At 42.9% G+C, this 23,123-nt stretch overlaps 1 protein-coding gene across 2 annotated transcripts in view; it reads left to right on the top strand.

Moving 5' to 3' along the window:
* The first annotated feature begins 346 nt into the window (after positions 1-346).
* Nipal2 (NIPA like domain containing 2) overlaps positions 347-23,123 on the top strand; it is an 84,578-nt gene continuing 61,801 nt past the window's right edge. Inside the window, exon 1 of one of the 2 annotated variants that reach the window (XM_034517387.2) lies at positions 347-535. In XM_034517387.2, coding sequence (XP_034373278.1) covers positions 401-535 — 135 coding nt within the window. In that variant the 5' untranslated portion in view covers positions 347-400. The remainder of the gene's footprint in view (positions 536-23,123) is intronic. The other variant, XM_034517386.2, reaches the window with a different exon arrangement.

The following is a 23,123-nucleotide window of genomic DNA, read 5'->3' as shown; positions in this document are numbered from 1 at the left end:
ACAATGTTGGGAAGAGGGAGATTATGGCTTTTTCTTTTTTCCATATGTGGATCATTTTAAACCTTTTACACACGAGAACTAGAACTGCCAAGGGTGCCGGTCATTCCTTAGATTAACCGATAGCTCCTTTTCTCCCTGCACTTGGACAAACATTTGCTATGTGCACAGTACACCCCAAAGGCAAAGGAGATGATGTCATTCCTGCGCTGACAGGTGTAGGCACCCTGGCTCAGGAGGGAGCGGCGGCAGCTAGGCCGAGCCCCGACCGCACCTGCGTGTCGCAGGAGCCAGGTGCCGGCGCCGGGTCGCCGAGCAGGAAGTGGCTGCGGCTGCGGGAGGACAGCAGGGCGGGCGGGCGGGGACGGCCGCGTCCGAGTCCCAGCGCGCGGAGCAAGTGCTCATGGCGGCGCCGGCGCCCACGGGCCCCGAGGACGACGCCTCGGCCGTCCTAGACGAGCTGTCTCGGAACTTCACGTACTGGGCGCCAGGCCCCGGCAACGGCTCGCTGTCGAGCGCCTGGTATCGCAGAAACCAGGTAAGGCCGCCCGCGCACCCCAGCCCGCTGCCTGCCGGCTCCACGCAGGCCCCGCGGAGGCACCAGGCCTCGGCGCCTTCCGGCCAGCCCTTCGCGCGCGCGATCCGGCGAGTGGGCAGAGCCGACACGTGACGCCGACACTCGGTTACCCACCCCCCGCGCCCCTCGGCGGAGCAGCAGACCCCCAGGCCGTTCCCTGGCCTCACTCTTGGGCCTTTGGGTCCACCAAGGACCTCTCCTCCCTCAGCCTTCCTCCTCTCCTGCAAGGATCTGAGGACTGTGGAGGTGGATTTCCACTTATTTTTTCACCTCGGTTTCCTTTCACAGTTAAAAATAAATAAATAAATAAATAAATAAATAAATAAATAAAGCGACACCCTTCTCAGAAGCAGAAACTCATTCAGGGGCTCCCAATGTCAGTTCTGTGCAGACTTGTGTCTCCAAGGTCTCAGCAATCTCAGCATCAACCTTCCCTGATTTTCTCAGGCTGCAGTTCTTCATTCTCACCCTTCGGGAAAACATTGTCAGCCTAACAACTCCGGTTTATGCTGGCAATATAAATTATGCTGGCAAATTAATATAAAATAGGCTGGCAAAAAAGAGCATCAAAGAGGATTGGAGGTCCCCCCCCCCCCCCTTGATGGCCCTAAGATCAGGCAGAGGAGAGAGCTCTACCCAGCCCTGCCTTCCTCTAGCATTTTTGCTCCTCCGAGTGGAGCGAGTGACCTTTGATGGGGTAGCTTCAGGTTTGTTCTCCTTTCCCTAAGCCTGTTACTTTGTTCTTGTGCATGAACAAAGCCACGGATCTTTTTCCTTTTCGAGAATACATCCGTAAGTTTTTGTTACTATTGTCCTGAGTGGGAGATTTTAACCACTAATCAAAGGATCAGATCCCTTTTATGCTTGAAAAGCATTTTGAATGTTCGTTTCTGAACTTGGAGGCAATTTGTATAAAGAATAAATAAGCTTAGTACACTTTATTAATTTCGACACAGGAAAGAGTATTCCTTTAAGTCTGTTACGTCACAAACAATAAGAAAATGGGGAGGGGCTTTGCTCAGACACTGAGCCCGTTTTTTTTCCTTGCTTCTACTGTAGAATTACAAAGAACAGACTTTCTGTTTATGGAGATTTCCTTAGTATATATTATGCTTGTAGTAGACACATTTCCAATAAGAGTTTATGAATGAATGGTCTGCTCTTGGTAGAATATTAGAGAACTAGTAGGTGTAACCCACTATGGCATCATCCAGAACAGGAAAGCATTGTTTCCACTAGAGAACTTCAACAGTCATTAGTTTTCTTTAACATTTCCTGGAATTCTTGATTCTCTTGGCTCTCCCAAGCACAGATTATCATGTGACATAAATGTCTGCAAGGCTCAACTTGCCCTTTAGAGTACACAGTTGTACATCAGGAGGGTGTGTCCAGAAGATGCTAATTGGAACTCCTAAGCTGACACCTTAGCTGCTGTTGGTTGAGTTTAAGACTCCGTCAGCTTTTCTTATCAGTGTGGAGAATTAGGCCATCTTATAAGCCATGATATTTTAGCCTTTTGCTGCTGCTGAAAGGACAATTACTTTTGTTTCAAGGAAAAGTACAAATTGAATTTTAAAATCGATTCAACAAACATTTTATCAAGTGCCACTAGTACTGTCCAGGACAGTAAAAATAAACGGAATCAAGCTTTTCCTTTCTGATACTGACAGAAGAGGGAGATGGCTGAATATGGGTGGGGGCTCCCGAAAAACCAAATGTGAGGTCTGAGTTGCCAAGCCCTGCAGTCATGATTGGTACTGAGAGCGACTGGCTTCTTGATGTTTCCCTTAGTTCTATCAAGTCTGAAATGCGTGCACAGCTGCTTTTTGGTGGTTGCCCAGCAGCTCTCTGTGGTTTTACAGTGATTGCCATCAGGTCTTATCAAGTAGCCTTCTTCCATTGAAACATCCTGAGGATCCCAAAGAGCTTTCATGTAACAGTGGCCACTTAGAAGCCAGTGCTGTCTGGGACAGGTGTAAGAATGCCTGGAGCAAAAAGTCTCAGAGCAGACAGTAATAAGAAACCACTACAGTTTGCATTGAGATCCTGTCCCACTAGGAAATATGGAGAGATGTTCTGGAAGGTTAGGTGTGACAGAGTTCTGCCTGCATGGTAATGTTGTGTCCACACGTTTTCATAACAACAGGGTAATTAATGTTTCTAAGCACTGTGGAAATATTCAGTGCACAGGAGGAGGAAGAAAAAGACCTGTGGACCACCATGCCACCCACAGACCTTCCTCCAGCAAACAGCACAGGTGGGCAATAGACACTCCATGCCATATTACCCAGGGGTCTGCCAACCGTGTGGCCAGCCTGCAGTGGGAGCCACCACAATGTGCAAATATATGCTGGACATATATGGGAGAGAAAGAGAAGTGGAGTATCATGAAGAGAGATGGAACTGGAGACTAGGGGGTGGAGAGGAGGAGCCTGTTTGTTGTGAGTGGCCAGCCTTGCCACCTGGAGCCATGGATGAAATCCTAACCTGTGCTGCTGCTAAGATCCATGTCTGGGTCTGGGTCTATGTAGCAACAGAAATCTGTGTTGATGTCCATGTCTCATGTTACCACTAGAGAACATGGTTAGATCAACTGACTGGGACCATGTGGATATCCAGGAGCTGTACAGAACTGGTTCTGTTCCTCACTGGCTTCTGTGCTTTGTAGAACTAACCTTATCTCTCATTGGTGGCAGTGTTCAGGAAGCATACCCTGCACCTCCCCTGGGCAGCACAGTAGGCCTGGCCCTGATCGAAGGGGTATAGGTGAGGCAGCCCCAAAGGTGAGAGCATGGAGGGCTGGCCCTGCCGCTCCTCCGCTGTGAGGTGACATTGGTGTGGGCATGATGCCTCCCATTTCCCCTTACCACCTGCAGCAGTCGGGAGAGCTGGCCCTGGGGTCATGAGAGTGGGAGAGCTGACCTGCCTACTACTGATGGAGGCATTGGGTGGCCTAGCCAGCGCAGAGCTTGAGAGCTTGCCTTTGTGGTGTGGATAAGGGAGATCCAGTGGGTTGACCAGCTCAGCTACCACCTAGGCCCTAATCCAGGGCTCTGAGTTGGCCCACCCCAAAATCTATACCATCTGCAAATGGTTGGGACACTTGAAAGGGCCAGTCCTGCTGATCCAAGGCTGCAGGATCTCCATGACACAGGGCAATAACAGGATGACTGGGAGGAGGCCCAGTGAGGCTCCAATATTGATGATGTCACAGAAGCCAGATGCCTTGAACCAGATCAATGACTTATTGCACTCATTGCAGTGAACATTTGCAAGTGAAGATGTGTGCACAGATGGTGTCTCAGTTAGGATTTTACTGCTGTGAACAGACAGCATGACCACGCCAACTCATAAAGGACAACATTTAATTGGGACTGGCTTACAAGTTCAGAGGATCAGTCCATTATCTTTATGGCAGGAAGCATGGCAGGGTCTAGGCAGGCATGGTGCCGGAGGAGCTGAGAACCTTTTGTTCTGAAGGCAGCTAGGAGAAGACTGACTTCCAGGCAGCTAGGAAAAGGGTCTGAAAGCCCACACCCACAGTGACACACCTATGCCAACAAGGCCACACCTACAAATAGTGCCACTCCCTGGGCCAAGCATAGTCAAACTACCACAGAGTTTGGACACACAGTGACACACAACACGATGAGACTTTTTCTGTGCTTTGGTTTTTGCTGCTGCTGCTGTTGCTGTTGTTGTGTGTGTTTGAGTGTGTCTTACTTTTGGGGGGGGGAGGTTGCCAGGACAAAGGGCAGATATGTGGAGTTAGGGAGTTGAGTGGGACTGGATGTAAAACTCACAACAAATCAATAAAAACTTTTTTAAAAAAATCTAAACTAGAAAAAAAAAAACAAAACAAGAACAACAAAATCCCAGCCAACCCTCCCCTGCTCCCAATCTAAATTAGGATATAACAGGATGTAGAAGCTTGAAACTGGCCAGATGTGGACTAAATCTGTTGCATAGATAGGATGTGTTATGTTTGACCTTCAGAGAAGTTTTAAAGTGCTTAGTATATTGCCATCATTTAAAGATGAGATTAGCTGGCACTAGAGAGATGACTCAGCACTTAAGAGCATTTGCTGCTCTTGCAGAGGACATGGGTTCAGTTCCCAGCACCCACAGATGGCTCATAACCTCCTGCCTATAACTTTAGATTCAGGAGATCTGATATCTTCTTCCAGTCTCCGTGGGCTCCTGAATGCATACAGTGCATATATCCATGCAGATTCACACGTACACATATAATTTTAAAAAATGAGATTAAAATGATTTTTTAAGATTAACACTATATCATAGTATGATGCTTATTATCTAAAAGTCATATTTAAAACACACCATTTACTCAAACATATACACACACTTCCCTTTATTTAGTCAAAGAAAAACCAAAGGTTTATTATAGGTCAAACTGAGAACCTTAAAGAAGTTCCTTTATTTGAGGGGATGATTCAGATTTTTTCTTTTTTAAAATTTAGGGCAGGATTTATTTTCCATCATAAAAAGCATTTGGCCTTTTCAGATAAGTTTTTGAAGACATTTGTTGAATTGTTTGGACTATCACACTCCTAACACATTATTGATGCACAACAAAGTACATTTAAATGGTGACATGTTATCATTTTAAATTGGGAACAAAATCAGCTATACAATGGCAAGTTTAGAAGTTCATAGTCAGGCCTGAGGCTGTGTGAGCAGACAGAGCAGGACTAAAGGTTGGGGCCCAGGTCACAGTGGCCTCCTGTAATTCCAGCACTCTGAAAGCTGAGATTCTCCAGAGCAAGGAGAGGGAGACTACCCAAACTAGCAAGTTCTAGGCTTGAAAAAGACACCATGAATCTATATATAACGTGGAAAGTGATCAAGAAAGACATACACATCAACCTCTGGCCTTCACATACATATCACACACACACAAACACACACACCACTTGTACATAAAATTTACATGCAATAAAAATGAAAAAACAAACCCAGGTTCTAGTATTTTCCCCCACAGAATCACAGTGAACCTCCCACCCTGGCCCCTCCTTTTGCTCTTCCCTTCTTTAAACTGCTGACAACTCTAAACATCTGGTTTCCAGTCAGTGATTGGGCCTGTTGTCTTGATAGTTGTTAACTAGCTGATTACACTTGAGTGAATCACTTCATTGCCTGGAGCCACAATTTCCTTGCTGCTATGATTAGGTTTAGAATCTTCAGATTCGCTCCTACTGTGTGTTGAATAAAAGCACAGCTTAGAAAGATGAAGGAGAGAGCAGGAAAGGAGGAAAGTAGGAACTTCTACAAGGGAGGGTTTTGATCTTGGGTCCTTACATTTATAGATTGCTGAGATTCACAAGGAAGTGGTTATAAGGGTTATTCTGCATAGGATGAGATAAAAATTCACAATTTTTAATGCCCTTTATTTGAAGTCTAAATTTGCAATTGCTTGAATTTTTTTTTAAAGTCAACATATTTAAAGGAAATCGATACAACTTGGCAAGAAAAGGCAAAGTGGAGAGACTGACATTTGTTAAGTATTTACAATGTTACATTTTGTAGCTGTTATCTCTGTTGGGCTCCACAGATTCTTGAGATACACACTATCCTCACTGCTCATATAAGTGACCTTATGTTGAATTAATTGGTCCAAGGCTGTACAGCAGGCAGGATGTAGGCTCAGCAGCAGAGCTATATTTGTCCATGTCTAAAGGCCTCTGCTGGAAAAGAAGCTTGAAAAGAATTGGGTGTTAAGAGTAAATGAGCATGGCTTGTCTTGCTGTGCTTAGGAAAGTCTGCAGGAAGTTTTGCCTTGCTCTCATTGATGTCGCTTTGCTAGCATCTACTTCTCTATCGGTAACTGCATACTCTCCAGAAGAAAAGAAAATGATGAATTTTCAAGTACTCAAAAGCCTCGATAGAAACAGTTGGTCACTGTCATATCCTTTTTAAGAAAAATCTTTTTGTTTTTAAATTTTGTTTGGTTCATACTTACTGATTTTAAGCCTATTTTATACATCTAATATGGCATTTTTCTTTATCAGACTTCTTAAGCAGTGAATATACAAACCATCAAACAATTTTATTGAAGCTTTTGTTTAAAAAAAAAAAAAGGAAAAAAGAAAAGGAAGGACTTTTTGTTAGAGTCTTAATGCTCTTGTGAACTTGCAGACCGGATTTGCGTTGAAGTTCACCTGACACCCTCCCATGGCTCAGCTCACACAAACTAATTAGAATATTTGCATTGCCTAACTGCTCAATCTGGGCTGTAGGAAACTTGGCTGAGTTACAGATTTACAGGTCCTCCTTTCTTTAGAAATCACTTTATAAGAGGAAGGAAGAGGTTGATTAAAGTAGAAGTAAAATACAAAAGACTGGGGAAAGACATTTAAATGCTAGGATACACACCTACCTTCCCAGGAAGAGCCAAAAAATGATTGCCGCAAAGTCAGGGCAGTGTTTTATTGTTGTTGTTTGGTTGGTTTTTGATTTTTTTTTTATAGGAGGGAGGACATTGCTCATTTCTTTCTAAAAACATTTGTGGTTGTTTAAATTGGCCCTAGGAGCACATCCTGTAGGGATGGGACTCCTGAAACTGTTCTTTTGTAGCTGTGTATAGCATGGTTGATTTGGGTGGTTTCTAGAGCATAGCCTCTTTACGGGGAATGGTGGTGGCTTCTTCATGTCCCTCTTTCTAGGCATTCTCTACTGAAATGATGATGGTGTGCATACCGTACATGGATGTTATAAGAATAAAATAATACATATCGAATAGTAAAATGCCACAAACATAGGCACAGCCAGAGGGGCTAGGCCTGAACTACATCTGTGTCCTTGGGAAGGCTGGGTTCTCCAAGAAGAAGAGATCCTGTAACCAAGAGAAGATATTGAATGGTCTAGGTAGATGTCTCGACCAGATGGTACCAGGCTCCTGGGACCTGTGTGCACGAGCACCGTTGGGGTTAATGCACACCTCAGTTCATTCATATCTCCCCTTCCTATATCCCAGCTCACCATGGGCATTGCTCCCCAGGTAGTGCCTGTGTCCATGTGGCTGGTGCCCAAGAAGTAATCTCTGAAAAGCTTAGGCTGTGGAGTTCATTTCTAAAATCACCTTTACTAGAACATCTTCAGGCTGTGTCTCAGTTCTAGGCTGATCCCCTTTCTGCCAAATACATTCTAGAAAAGCCTCATATCTTTTCTGTTGATGAAAAAACTAATGAGAGAAGCTATGAAAGCCAATCAACAGTGAGAGCCCAATTTAAGTGATCAGTGTGGGCAGTAAAAACTACAAACAGAGAGCCCTTTACAACAGCACGGGGTAGGCGGGAACAGCGCCGTCAGAAGACATGCAGTCTGTTCTTGAAATGAAGCTGTACTTTTGTGACATGTTTGAACTTGTATGTGGGAGAGGGAAGGAAGCCTGACAGAAAGATAAAATGCTTTAGAAACACTTGAAAAATTACCACCCCCAAGGGAAAAAGCCCTCCAAAAATAACATTACCATATAATTCAGCCATCTCGCTTCTCGGTATTTACCCAAGAGATTGAAACCAGGGTGCTGGAGAGATACACACCTGTGCTGCCGCTTAAGTTTGGTGTGCCTTAGTCACAATCGCCAAGTCCGGGAGCCAACGTATGTGCTCACTGACAGATGACTAGTAAAGAAAATGTGTAAATATAAACAGTTGGATACCAGTAAGCCTTAAAAGGGAAAGAAATTCTGTCCCTTTCAACAACATGGAATTCAAGGACATTATACTCAGTGAAATAAGACAGCCGTAGAAAGACAAATAACACGTGTTCTCACTTATGTGTGGAATCTAAAACAACCAAAGTCCTAACGCAGAAGGCACAATGCCGATTCTACAAGCTGGGAGGTAGAAGGACCAGGGTGATAGTGGCCAAAAAACACAGAGTCTCAAAAGGAGGAAGGTTGGATGTTTGAACTCATTGCACAGGGGTGAATACAGCTAATAATGTGTTGCACATTTGAAATAGCAAAAAGTAAATTTCAAATTTCCTTAGTGTCAGGATGATGGGCATGTGGAGCGATAGATGTTAATCTTCCTTATCTAAGCATTCCGCTTCCCACACATAAACCATAACATTATTTGTACAAATTGTAAATTCACAATAAAAAGGTTAAAAGCACTTGAACAACATTTGAAGGAGTGATCTCTGTTTATATTCTACTTATATGAAACTTCTGGAACTACCTCAGTACTGTATGTGACTGTGAATCAGGGAGCGGGAACGGAGAGGAAATACTGTTAGACACCTCTGGCTGAGGCCACCTGAGTCATAGTGGAGGAGAAATGAATAGTTCCTTGTGGGTCAGATTCAAACATGTGCCATGTTTTGAGTAGCTGCCCCGTTACTGAGGAGCCATTTATAAGTCTTTTGAGCCATCATTGATAAGTGCTATGGGTATCATGTGCACGGTGGCTATAAGGTTAGTTATGACATGGCTACTGCACCAGTGGGATAGAAGAAGTTTGCTAGAATAGGAGCTGCAGCAGGAGAAATGATTCCAGCACCAAGCACTGGCCTTTCAGAGGCAGCAAGAGCCCTTACCACAGCATAAAAGGTGTGTAGAAAACTTGCACTTGCTTCCCACCTTAGCTCTGGAAAGATTTGATCTGATAGATGCGAAGGCCTCAGCAGGCTTTGGCACAGATCAGACAGTGTGAGGCAATATCGTGTACCCTTCCCAGCTCAGGCGGAAGCTCACCTGTGGCTGGTGTCTGACAGTCATAGAGTTCCGTGTTCATGGAAAGCTGTGGCAAACTACTGCTGCACTTCAAAGCAGACATTGTTCCACAAAGAATCACGTGGTCTGGAAACCCAGACAGGTGTAGAGGAAGGTCTTGCAGCCAAGAAGGCTCACAGCATCCAGCTTAGTGTGGTTGTTCCATCCAATACCTGGACTGGGCCTGCATAAGGGGCCTGTTGTCCTGATTCTTTACCGAGATTATAGAACCCAGTTTAAGGTTTCCTGAACTAGAATCTGCCTTTTCTCACCTCTCTGTCTTGTCTCTGTCTCTCCTCCTCCTCCTTCTCTTCCTCCTCCCTCCCTCCCTTCAAGCCTCCCGCCGATGAGTTACTAAATATACTCCTTTTTCCATTTATTTTTTCGTTCTCCTGAAACTTCAGTTTCTCAGAAGTGAAAACCGTGATGACATTCTTATAAAATTAAAGCTAACCCTTAGCTGAGTTGCTGGTGGAGGGGAAGCTGTTTGTTAATTAATGAGGAATGTACAGTTGAGGAAATAAATGTGTCCTCTAGTAAAAGACAAAATGTAATAGGTCTTAATCACATGGGAAGGCTTACGTCGGGGTTGTTGATTAGAAATTGGCACAGAACTGTATGTAGCAATGATGCAGTGTTGTGTAACTCGGACCTTTTCTGATGGTGTTTATAAGTACCAGACTTGGATCCAACATCATGAGACGTATTTAGAATAGCAATACAGCAAATATCTATAGCATTCATAACTAAGATAACAAATTAAAATTCTATTTGTGACATAGGTTTCTCTCTTCCTCACATATGAGATCATAGTTTTAGTCCTATTTCAGATTGGTACTACTGACAACTCCATTATCTCAAGAGTCAAGGAGGTTAACAAGGAGGACAGTCTAATCCCTCCAGTAATCTAAACTGAGAAAAGGCAGATCCCGGACTGTTGCTGGTGTCGCTGCTATGGCTATAGTTTCCGCATGACCCTGTCGCCGTTCATCTTCTCATTGCTCCTGTTCTTGCTTAAAGCCCAAAAGCCGTGTTAGTCTCGTCCCCTGGTCTCCGCCCACTGTCACACTTCTGATATCTTGGATTTCACACGTTCCTGAAGGTTCATGTGTTGAAGGTTTGGTCCCTAGCCTGTGGCCCTATGGGAAACTGTTGGGACCTGTAACAGGCGGGGCCTAGTGAACAAAAGTTAGGTGCGGGGGGCGGGAGACATGCCCTCAATTGAGATTTTGGGACCCAGGCCTCTCCTCTTCTCTCTTTGATTTATGGAAGCTACGATCCACCACATACTCCTGCCATGATGTGCTGTGTTTCAACAGGCCCCAAAAGCAAGGTCCCGAGTGACCATGGAAGCTGTGAGGAAAACAAACTCTTCCTCGTTTTAAGCAGATAATCTGGTCATTTCTTCGGAGATGAAAATCTGGAAAGTCCTCTAGAACTAACCCAGGGCCTGTTCTTGTGTAGTTTAGAGTCTTTTCTGCCCTTGCCCTACCTGTAGATCCATGGGAAACAAGACTCCTGCCTGCCTCTCTAGTCAGCTGTGCTATGAATCTGCTTTGCAAAACTCTTGGTGACTCTGTGACCCTGTGCCTGCTCTGTCCTTTACAAGAAGGAACACATCCTAAGTGAGCTAGGCTGAATACTAACCCCCTAAAGGAACCCACACCCTAATCCCTACATCAGCTGCAAACTCTGTCTCCTTCATGACATAAAAGACTTTGCAAATGTAATTAATTAGGGAAAAGCTCTTGAAATGGCGAGACTATCCTAAATCATCCAGGTGGGCCCCAAATGTCACTGCTCATGTCGTTTCAACAGGAAGGCACAGGGAGATGAACACAGGAGAGGACAACAGTGTGAACACAGCCTGAAGTAGATGGAGAAGACAATGCCTGGATTCTCTGGAGCCTCAGGGGGAGCAGAGCTCTCCCAACACCTTGGTTTCATCTCAACAAAAGGGAATTTGGCTTCTGGACTCTAGAATTGTGAAAGGGTAAATTTTCTTGGTTTTAGTCACCAAGCAGAGCAGCCTCAGGACTGAGTACATGTGCAACCTAGACATACTCAATCTGCATGCTCTCTGTCCCCGGGCTCCAGAGAGCACACTCTGTACACACTTCACAGGTGTGGTGTGTCTGCTGTTCTTGCTTTCTCTGCTCCTCTGAACTTCTTGAGAGACTAGGGCCTAATGTTTAGCAGTTGCTGAATAAATCCCAAATGGATGTATGACTGAATGAGTAACACCCGAGACCTGCTTCCTCGAGCCGCCTGTCTCCCGGATCTCCTCTCTCTGATCACTTTATATTCACATCCTGTGTTCTCAAGCTTTGTCTACATGTGGTTTGAAGCTGGGCCATGATTTTATTTTTCTCCTTAACATCTTTTCTTGGTTCCACCAGCTTCCTTTTTATTTCTTGTTATCTCCCACTAAACTCATATTTTTAAGTGAACCCATATTCTTAATTTCATTGAACCTGCAAGGCATTTTTTTTTCATTTCAGTTTGAAATTCTTCAAATGTATAAAACAGTAGAGAGAAATAGTACAATAGACACTGTGAAACTGATTGTTAACAATATGAGCTATCTAATTAGTTCTCTATGCATAAATACAGATAACAATTTGAAAGTTAGCAGCACGTATTGAGTCTTTCTCTCCTAACTGCTCACAGATGTTTAGATGTGTTTCTAAGAATCTGGAGTATCTCCTTTTCCTTCTAGCTATTTGGAGTTGGGTGGGGTGTCAACCTATACACACATCATTTATGTCATTCCTGAAGTGATTTGTTGGCCTAGGTCACTCAGTGTGACCCATTGCTGATATCAGAAGGACATCACATGTCCAGGTCAGGCATGCGTGACTTACTGCTTAGAATGGGAAACAGCATTATTTCAATCAGGAGTTGACTATAACTCTGACTATGTTCAAAATCAGCTCTGGATCTGTGGTCCTTTTCAGTCAAACACTAGCTCCATATTGGTCTGATTCTGTGTATGTTTTGAAGGTAGAGCCAAGAATATGGCTGAGTTCAAAGTCAGGGCTGGGAAAGACTTTCACTAATTCTATACATCCCTATGTTATCACATCCTATCTCCATCTGGACAGACTGGCCCACTTAGGCATTACAGGTCAGAAACACAAGAATAGAGGTCACTGTGAAATACTTAAAGAACATTCTGGTACCAAGAAGAAAACGAAAATAGGCTATAAGATTGTTATTTCAAATTAAATTTAAACATAATAGTCACCAGTACTGATATTGTGAACTTCGTTCTTAATGACTTGTTCGCTATGGCTGCCACCATCTATTTGCTATGGCTGCCTACAACTTGTGAGCAGCAAAGACTTGCTTTAAAGGGTGAATGGATAAATAAGCTGGGGTACATCCAGACAATGGGCATGCATTCGGTACTGTAAAATATAACCTAGTATAGCATTGACGGATGTGGAAGAAGTCCACTGCTATTACAAAGAGAAAGAAGTCATCTTGGGAATGGTCCCCACTGTGTATCTCCATCTATATAACATTTAGGTAAGAACAGGAAGATCGCAAAAGGATTGATGTTTTCAAGGGTTGGGTTTGGTTGGAGTGAACAAACACAGATCGAAGAGATTTGGGAGGATTTGGGGGGTTGTTTGCATTCACAAAACCTGTATTAGAGTTATACTGATGGCTGGCTATTTTTAGTTCTTATAGATCCCTTACCGTGCTTAATTTACCAATTAAACCTTATTATAAGTGTGTTTGCATAAGAATAGCCCTTCAAATAAATAGTTTCTGCATCCACAGATTCAGTTAACCACGAGTCAACATATTTTGTAAAATTCAAGTCTATACTAAATATGTATAGATTTCCTTCTTTATCGTTATTCCCTAAATGATGCTGTAGAACAGTTATATGTATAGCATTTCCATTGCGTTAGATATTGTGTTAACGTCTGAGGAGATGTGAACAAGCATTCCTTCACCCTCAAAGTAGCAACTCCGCCAAAGTCCACCATAAGAGATATCCCCATGAAAGCTGAGTCGTGGAATCTCACTTTCAACGAACCTTTTGTTTCTTATGTACCCCAGCATCTATCTCTCAGTATGTGGGAAGGCAGGCAGATCGAGTGATGGCAATGGCTGAAATCCCAGGCGAGGCTCCTGAGACACTAGGGAGTGTCAACAGCTTCATTACTATCAGCCTCTTAGAGCCATCACTGTTGTTCTGCACATCCCAATGCCTTGACGGCTGAGTCAAAGCCATCTCTACTCCAAGATGGCAATGGGATTATTATGGTATCCTGAAGGGAAAAGTCATATCAGAGCAGTATTGTAAGTAAACTAGGCATTGTTTGAAGTTTACAGGAGCATTATGTTTTATACTCCAGTACTATGTATGAGACACTTGAGCAGCACACTTTGGCACCCACAGAAGCCCTGGAACTAATTGTCCACAGATACCAAATGCATTACTTTTTTGTTGCTGTGACAAAATCCCTGAGAAGTATCATAAGAGAAGAGAAAGCTTATTTCAGCTGACAGATGAGGGGATAGAGTTTATCCTTGTGGGATGCACTGCTGGGCGGTCAGCTGCTGGCAATGGTGACAGGAGGCTACCTGCTCATATCTAAACAGATCAAGAAGTAGAAAAGAGAGAATGCCAACATGCAATTGCTTTCTCCATTTTGTTTTGTTGTTTTTGTTTCAATTCAACTCAGGTACCATCCCGTGGGTACCTGAGATGGTACCACCTTTGTTGGTTTGAATCAAAGTGTTCCACATAGGCCCATAGGGAGGTGTGGCCTTGTTGGAGAAAGTGTGTTGTAGGGGTGGGCCTTGAGGTTTCAGAAGCTCAAGCCAGGCCCACTGGCCCACTCTGTCTTCCTACTGCCTGCCAATCCATATGTAGACCTCTCAGCTTCTTCTCCAGTATCACATCTGCTTGTGCACCTCCGTGCTTCCTGCCATGCTGATAATGGACTAAACTTCTGACCTGTAAGCCACTCCTAATTAAGTGTTTCCTTCATAACAGTTGCCATGGCTGTGGTGTCTCTTTGAGCAATAGAACCCTAACTAAATCACACTTATATTCATTTCCCCCAGTTAATTCTATCTGGAAACATCCTCATAGACACACTCTGATGTATACTGTACTAACGCCCTACCTCAGTCTTTCCTTCCTTCTTTCCTTCCTTCCTTCCTTCCTTCCTTCCTTCCTTCCTTCCTTCTTCTGTGTGAATCTTTTGCTTGTACATGTGTCCATGCACACGGGGGCCTGGTGTCCATAGAGGCTGTCTTGGATCCCCTGTAAGTAGAGTTACAGATAGCTGTGAGCTGCCATGCTGTGCTGCAGACCAAACCTGGATCCTCTGGAAGAGCAGTCAGTGCTTTTAACCTCTTAGCCATGATTCCAATCCCCTTAGGCTTTTCTTAATGTAATCCAGTTGTCGATCAAAATTAACCATCACAAATCCATCCCTTGCCAACTTAACACCAAACACATCACTTAAATCATAACATTCCACTTCTGGTCTCTAGAGTCTTATGTTCATCCCCTAGTGCAAAAAGCATTTAGATCATCTCTAACCATTCCCCACGTCCTAACAGTTGTAACATTGTTCGAAAGTTCAAATTTAAGGTCTGCTCTGAAACTCAAGGTGATCTGTGAGCCCTACAAAAATGAAGATGCAGATTTACGTACTTACGGTATGCAGCACGAGAAAGGATTGAGGCATAGAAAGGATGGATGGGACCCAGGAACCAGAAAGAGAGTCTGGGTTAGTGAAATGTTCCAGTAGATGCTGTACTGGTGAACATGTATATTTCACTTTACATGTTGTGTAAAGTGAAGTGGCTGTTGGACCTGAAAGGCCCTGAGACATGATTGTTCTGGAACTAAGCTTTGTCATGAGGGAGGGTCCAGATTACAGTCAGGCTCTGAAGCAGAAGAAAATTACAAAAGGGAAAAGTATTAGATACCAGAAACAACATAACAGGCCTTGAAGGGAAGAGGCTCCCATTAGAGGGAAGGGCTTCAGTAGAGAAGTAGCTTAAAGAAAGAATGGCAGCTGTCATTCAGAGTGATGGGTGGGGGAGACAGACAGAAGAGCCATCTAGGGGATGTTTTATACCATGCAGTTGTGTTTGGGATAGCCTACTTGACAAGGGGGATGAGGGAGCCAGGAACGGGTTACAGCCATAAACTATGAGCATAAAGTTCACTACATGGAACAGCTTCTTAATGTCTCATGGAGAGAGCGGCAGGGTGGGGGCCTAATTTTTCCAGGCTGTGGAATCTGTCTTCTGAGACTTTTAAAGGCAGCACCATGATCTAACACATACTATAATTTGCTGAAATCCATGAAAGTTTAGCAATGACACAAATAAGAGAGTTAACATAGCCTTAGCATAAAGTATGAATCCCAATGACAATGATTTGTTAATGTAGATTCATGAAATGTGACAAATGTGCACTTGTGTTTGTGGAGGACATAGGTGATGGGGGAGAATGTGTGTTACTGGAGCAGGGGCACAGGAGAGCTTGGTGGCTCCCACCCAAGCTTCCTTATGAACCTAAAGCTTCTACAAATAAATTTTATTTAAAATGTAATCACAATGACTAATTGAACAATATATAAGCCAAACCAAACTAGACAATGTCCTATCATAGTGCCAACAACATATAAGGTAGCAGAGAACAGATTGCAGTTAAAGTAAGGGTAAGCGTTAACAATGCTGCAGAGAGAGAGTACTGATGAAGTCTAAAGTGTGTATCAGGAGCATAGGACTCCATGGAGAAACTGGATTACTCAGACATTGCCACTCTGGAAAGCAGTCTGGCAGTTTCTGGCCAAGCTAAAAATGGACTCACCACACAGCCCAGCAATTACATTTTTGGGCATTTATCCCAGAGAAATTAAGACTTATTTCATGAAGAATTTATCCATGAACATTCATAGCAACTTCGTTTATTTTAGAGCTGGTGCTCTAAACTGGAAACTATACAAATGTCACTCACAGGCTGTGACGCTCACATACCGTAGTTACAACATACAACAGTCACATGCCTTAAACACCATGCTAACGTTTGAGGGCGTGGACCTGAGACGCTGTCCTTGGGTAAAACTTGACATCATGCTCGATAAACAAGAGCCAATTTCAAAAGTATGTATGCTTCATGATCCCACTGGAACAACACTTGTAAAATAACATTAAAATAGAGAATGGATTTATGGTTGCTGGTGGTGAGGGACAGGCAGAAGGAAGGTCTGTGCCTCTGTGAAAGGCTCACAGAAGGGGTCTGACAGGGTCAGAACTGATGAAGATTTTCATTGTGGTTACAGAACACACAAGCAAGGGCTTATATAACTGGTAAAAGGCCAATCTATTGATATTGGATATTTTCTTCTAGCTGTATGAGATGTTAACATGAGGGTGCATCGGTCTTACCTGTGGAATTCTTTGCAACCTACTATATGAATCTACAATTATGTCAAAATAAATTTCTGATTAATTGCTAATGGAGTAGAGATAAGACTGGATGTAAGCTCGTTCCTAGGGTGTTTGCCTAGGATGCATGGAGCCTTGAATCCCATCCTCAGCATCACATAAACTGGATGTGCTGGGACTCGGCCTTACTAGCAGCACTCAGGAAGGAGAATCAGTTTCAAGGTCATCGGCAGTAGTGAGTTCAAGGCCAGCCTGCACTAGATGAGACCTTGTCTCAAAAAAGGAGGTGGAGAATAAAATTAGAACTTCCTAATAAGGAGAGTAGTGGAAAAAGAGAACTCAGCCAATGTGTAAGTTCAGTTACATGAAAGGAGTAACTTCAGGAGATCTGTAACATGGTGACTATTGCTAGTTTTTTAGCATATTGTTGAAAATTACTAAAAGAATGGATATAGAGTGTCCTCACCATCAAGATGGATATATGTTTTCATGTTAATTAACTAGATTTCGTAATTTTACAGTTTGTATACATACTTCAAAATGTATTTTACACAATAGATGCAAACAACTCTCAGTTTTAAAGAGTGATACAGAAGTATTGAAGGTGAAGTAATGGTGACGTGTTGGGGTATGTAACGTGAAGGTGTATCTTTGTATATTCACAACTGTTAATTCTGTACCATCAGAGAGCTAAATGCTGGCAGGAGCTTGGTATTGTTATTTCTGTGGCCCAACTTCAGCCTCATATTTGTAAATATTCATCCCTCCTCACTAGCCTAGAGGCAACCTAGAATTGTATCTAAGTGGTTGTAATAAAGAGCTGATGGCCAATAGCTGGGCAGGAAGTGGAGGGTGGGATTTCCAAGAGGGAGCATGTGGAGGTGAACGGTCACCCTACAGGGGAGCAGAGAGGTAGAGCTAGCCACAGAGCCAGGGTTAGTCAGCCTAGTTTAGAGTGTCTGGGAGAGTACCTAGCTGGGACTGAACTTTACAATGTTAAAAGCTTCTGTGTCCCTATTAAAACTGCTGGCAGGTCCAAGATTGTCCCTCTATGGAGATGGAAATGTCAAGAGAAAGGAGCTGTAATCTGTTAATAACAGATATAATAGACTGTAAGGAAAAGAGTGCATTTATAATGATAAAAAGAACAATTAATTGAGAAGATAAAACACCCTGAGCTGCACCAACAAAAGAGGCTTAAAGCAAAACCCAGTAAATTTTAAAGGAAAGACAAGATGAACCCATGTTGGGGTAGATTTTTAATATTAGTCCCCTGGCAATGCAACACTGCAATCAGTTAAAAAATGTAAACAAGTTTATTAAAAATATCAGGCTCAGAACCATAGAGAACTCTTGATAACTCTGAAAAGGATGTTTTAGCTCTCCACACTAGGGCTTCTTTCTGTGGGGAGTGTGAGTGGGAAAGGGTTCAGGTTCCTTTAAGGCGCCGGCCATGGGGAATGTGAACATGCTCTGTGAGTGTAACAGCAACACAAATTGGCCTTGGCTTTTGGGGGATAGGATAGAGAGTGGACCTGGGAGGAGTGGGAAGTGAGTGTGAGCAGGGTGCATGATGTAAAATTCCCAAATAATCAATAAAAATTCTATGTAAAATGAAAAAAAGACTTAGTTTGCTGTAAGTGATCCTGATATATAGAAAAATCCTATTTTCATAGAGATATTAGTATTTTAATTTTTTTAATTGTTCAAGATCTTGTGCTTTATTAAAGAATTAAAGATGTCCCATGTGCAGTCACCAAAGATAGACGCCAATATGGATGTCAGGAAGTGCATGCGGACAGGAGCCTGATGCAGCTGTCTCCTCGGAGGTCTGCCAGAGCCTGACATATCCAAAGGCGGATGCTCGCAGCTACCCATTGATCTGATCAAGGGTTCCCAGTGGAGAAGTTAGAGGACTGAAGGAGCTGAAAGGGTTGGTGGCCCCAAGAGGAGAGCAACAGTGCTAGCCAACCAGAGCTCCCCAGGGTCTAAACCACCAGCCTGGGAGCACAAAGGGAGGCACCCATGTCTTCAGCTGTATACTTAGAGGAGGATGGCCTTGTCAGGCATGGGTGGGAGAGGAGATTCTTGGTCCCATGAAGGCTAAACACCGAGTGGGGAGGAATTCGAGGGTGGGAAGGGGATAGGGGAGTGGGGAGTAGGTGGGGGCACACCCTTGTGGAGGTAGGAGGGGGGATGGGATAGGGGGTTCCTGGGTGGCAGAGAGAATGGGGTGAGGGGATAAAATCTGAAATGTAAACATAATATCCAATAAAAAATATGAGAAAAAAAGAATTAAAGAATAAATTCTCTCAAATAAAAATAATAAGGCTCAGGATAAACCTCATAATCAGAAAAAAATTAGAATGGAAATTATAATGGAAAGCTATATAGAAAGCTAAGGCTGGGAGGGAACGTGTCGCTGTAAGAAGGAGGGAAAGCTAGCAAAAGCCCAAGTGAAGGTGGAAAAAGTAAAATGAAAGAAAGAAAGAAAGAAAGAAAGAAAGAAAGAAAGAAAGAAACCTTGAGTCTAGGAATGAAAGCAGCACCTTAATTTCACCTTCAGAAAGAAAAGTCTGCAGGCCAGGTGTCCCAGAGGTGAGTGCCTGCCACCATGCCTGATGGCTGGGCTCGGACTGTGCATCCCACGTGAAAAGAGAGGAAGACAGACCCCACAGGTTGTTTTCTGGTCTCCACATAATAAAATTCTTCAACATCTTAGAGGGAGAAAAGATAGAAACATCTGTAACATTTTATTTCTTTGGGCAAAAATATGTAATTTATACACAAAAGTTATGTCATAAATATCACATATTGAAATATAGTTCACATACCATATAATTTAGTCATATAAAATGGATAATCCATTGATTTTTAAGCATATTTGCCAAGTTATAAAACCATCATTGTAGTTACCTTGAGAATATTTTATCATCTTACAAAGAATTTGTGCCATTTTGTTGTCATTCCTAAGCTTCCTTATTCCCCCCTCAAGCCAACCACTAAATGTGAGCAAAGCCCAGTAACATGATCTTTCAAACTGAATTCTTGCATGTAGCACACACATTTCAAAATGTATCCACCATACAGCATGTCTCAGTATAGTCTTTATGGCTGTGTGACATCCCGCCATATGACCACACCACATTTGCTTATCAGTAAGCAAAATTTGGGTCATTTCCACTTTTGACTTTTATCAGTAATGTGCAATGGACATTTCTATAAGCTTTTGACTAAGCATAGTTCTGTGTTTCTCTTACTGAAACAAATATAAGTTCCATGTTTTTGAAAAGTAGTCAAAGTGTGTTCCAAACAAATCGTATTACTTTGCCTTGCTACCAGCAGTATGTGGGTTCTGGTTTACCTCATCCTTGCTAACACCTGCTGTTGTCTCATTTTTATTTGTAGTCATCTTACCAGGTATGCAATAGTATACATTCTGGTTTTGATTTGTAGTCCTCTTTGGAGAGAGCTGCTCACGGCTTGCCCATTCACTGTCTTGTTGTTGGATTGTAGGAGCTTTATTTAGTGCAGTGTCCTGGCTATCAAGCCCTACACAGATAGGGATCTATAAATATTTCCTCCTGTCATTTGCCCCCTCAGTTTGTTGCTAGCCCTTCTGAGGCATTGAAGGTTTTGGTCTGGGGTGTGGGCGTATAGCTCTAATGGAGTGCTTAGCTAGCAGATGAAAGAAAACAGAGATGGTCACCAGCACCACACACAAAAAGGGTTCTATCTTGATGGAGTCCAACCTGTGTATTTTGTATTTTATTGTATGAGATTTTGGTGTCACATCCAGAACACCCTTGCCATATCTGGCCACCAATTTTGAAATACCCACCCTGATGTCTTTCAAATGGTTCATTAAATGATTTAAAGGATTTTAGAGTCAATTATTTCTCTTCAGCAATTTACTTTTATAGCTATGGAAGATTTTCATAATTATACATTCAATGCCAACTTTCTTTTGATTCTTTGTTTTCCTAATTATTGCCAAATGCATTAGATTATAAGTTTTAAAAACATGGAAATAGTGCATTGTATTCTGATTCAAGCATTCCTCGTGAGCAATAGTGAGCAACATTGTTGCCAAGTGCCTTTATTAGGAACAAAGTCTTAACTGATTAAAGACCATATTATATATCAACTGTAAAATGAGTTTCCAGCTTTTCTGCCTCAGTTTTAAAATACATAATTTCACTTTGGCTTGGGTAATAGAACTCTAAAACTTCAAAGACACTTTGAATCTAAAAAGGAGGTCTTATGGTTATGATGCTCACTTGAAATTCAAGTACCTCTTTGGAATTTGAAGCTGGCTGGAAGTTCCATTCAGTGTGTGTGTGTGTGTGTGTGTGTGTGTGTGTGTGTGTGTGTCCATGTGCCACTGTGCATGTGGGTAAGACAAAGGGCAAGTTTGCATTCTTCCATATTGAAGCAAAGTCTCTCTTCTTGTTTCTGCCTTGCAGCTTACTTAACACTAGCTGGCCTACAAGCTTCTGGTCAATGCTCGTGTCTCCATTCCTCATCTCAGGGTAGGAGAGCTGGAATTGCAGATACAAGCCACTGTATCTAGTATTTTATGTAATTCCAGGAATTGAACTCAGGTCATCAAGTGTAAATAGTTCACTCTCTTATATCCACTGAGCCATCTCCTGACCCTCCATCTTTTTAAATTTATTTTATTTTTGACAGGAGGTCTCTCCTTGTACCTGGGGTTACCTGATTTGGTTGGCTAGGCTGGCTGGCCAGTGAGTTCCAGGATCAACCTGTCTCTACCCCCCACCCCAGTGTTGGGCTACAGACTTGACTACTCTTTTCCAATGAGTGCTTTTCCAAGGGTTCTGGGGTGAGAACTCAAGCCCAGCCTGCACTAGATGAGACTGCACTAGTTGCTTTGCCCGTAGAGCCATCTCAGCAGCCCACAAATGAATCATTTATAGCTATCAAATAATTCATAACTTATCTGTGATAAATATTTGAACAATATGAAGAGCTCCTTTTTAAACTTTATGGTTTTATTTAAACTGTTGTGTACTTCTCAAGGATTTCCTAGTCCCCTAATTTTGAGGGGTATATCATTTTTTTATTATTATTATTATTATTATTATTATTATTATTATTATTATTATTGTGGAAACATAAGACTTGGTCCTCCTACCTCGGAGAATTTGCCTTCTCTTTGTAGAGCCTAATGGCACACATGATGATATTCAAAAAAGAAATAAGCATTTACCATGAAGGGTCTAAGTTAAGAGTCTGAGCTGCTCTGGACCTCTGCAGGCACGGAGGGTAAGGTCTGACTAGAGAGGGCTGACAGAGACCAATACCACCTAGATGAAACCAGTGTTGTGAACATGTTTCACCCACCTGAGGGCGGCCTGTGCCTGTTATTGGAAGCAGAGCTGTGTGCTGTGAACAGCTGAATGGCTCAGGTGAGAAGAGCACCTGTGGAAGCTGGCCAAACTGGCATGGTGATGCAGTCAGGTGCTGAGAAACACTGTAGGTGGTGGCCAGAAGGGTGGTGGAAAGTGCAGTCTGTCTGGTGGGACACTTTAGAGTAAAGGGTTGCCCAAAAGATCGTCCCTCCCTTTCACCAAAGCCAGGAAAGGGAAATAACTTGTCAAGATCACCCAGCCAGAAAATAACAAATCTGTCTCAGATTTTTTTTTTGACTTAGAGTCCTGTAATCTTTCTCTTACCATAGTCCTTCTAAGTTTATTAAGAGGAAAGAAAATGAACAGAACAGATAAGTCAGAAGCTCCTGCATGGAAAAGTCAGAGCCTGGTGGGAGTTTACTTAAGTGGCTGGGGCAGAGAAATGCCTAGAAAATCTAGTGAAGGACTTAGCTGCTTCCTTTCTAAGATAAGGTCTCACTATGCATCTCAGGCTGGCCTTGGAACCTCTCGCCTGGTCCCCACCTATGCCTCCTTCCTGCTCAGGTTACAGGCATGAACTACCATACCTGGCTGTGAGCTAACAAGTATTGTTTTTTATTTTATTCATTATTTGTATGTGTACAGTTTGTTTCTGTGTACATACACACACACATATATATACATACATACATAAATACATACATACACACACACATACATACATACATACACACACATACATGCATACATACATACATACACACACATACATGCATACATACATGCATACATACATACATACATACACACACACATACATGGACAGGATATGTGTGGAAGTCAGAGGACAACTTTCAGGAATTGGGCTCCTCTTTTCCCTGTGGGTTCTCTGGATCAAATCCAAAGTGTTAAGACATGCAGCATCTTAACCATGGACCCATCTCACTGGCCCTGACCCAAGTATTTCTAAGAGCCAGTATCTGGTTTCTTTCTCACTTTAATC

The sequence above is a fragment of the Arvicanthis niloticus genome, chromosome 13 (genome assembly GCF_011762505.2).
Source record: "Arvicanthis niloticus isolate mArvNil1 chromosome 13, mArvNil1.pat.X, whole genome shotgun sequence".
Lineage (NCBI taxonomy): Eukaryota > Metazoa > Chordata > Mammalia > Rodentia > Muridae > Arvicanthis > Arvicanthis niloticus.
Note: the sequence above shows the minus strand (reverse complement) of the source record. Positions and strands in the feature narration are given on the sequence as shown.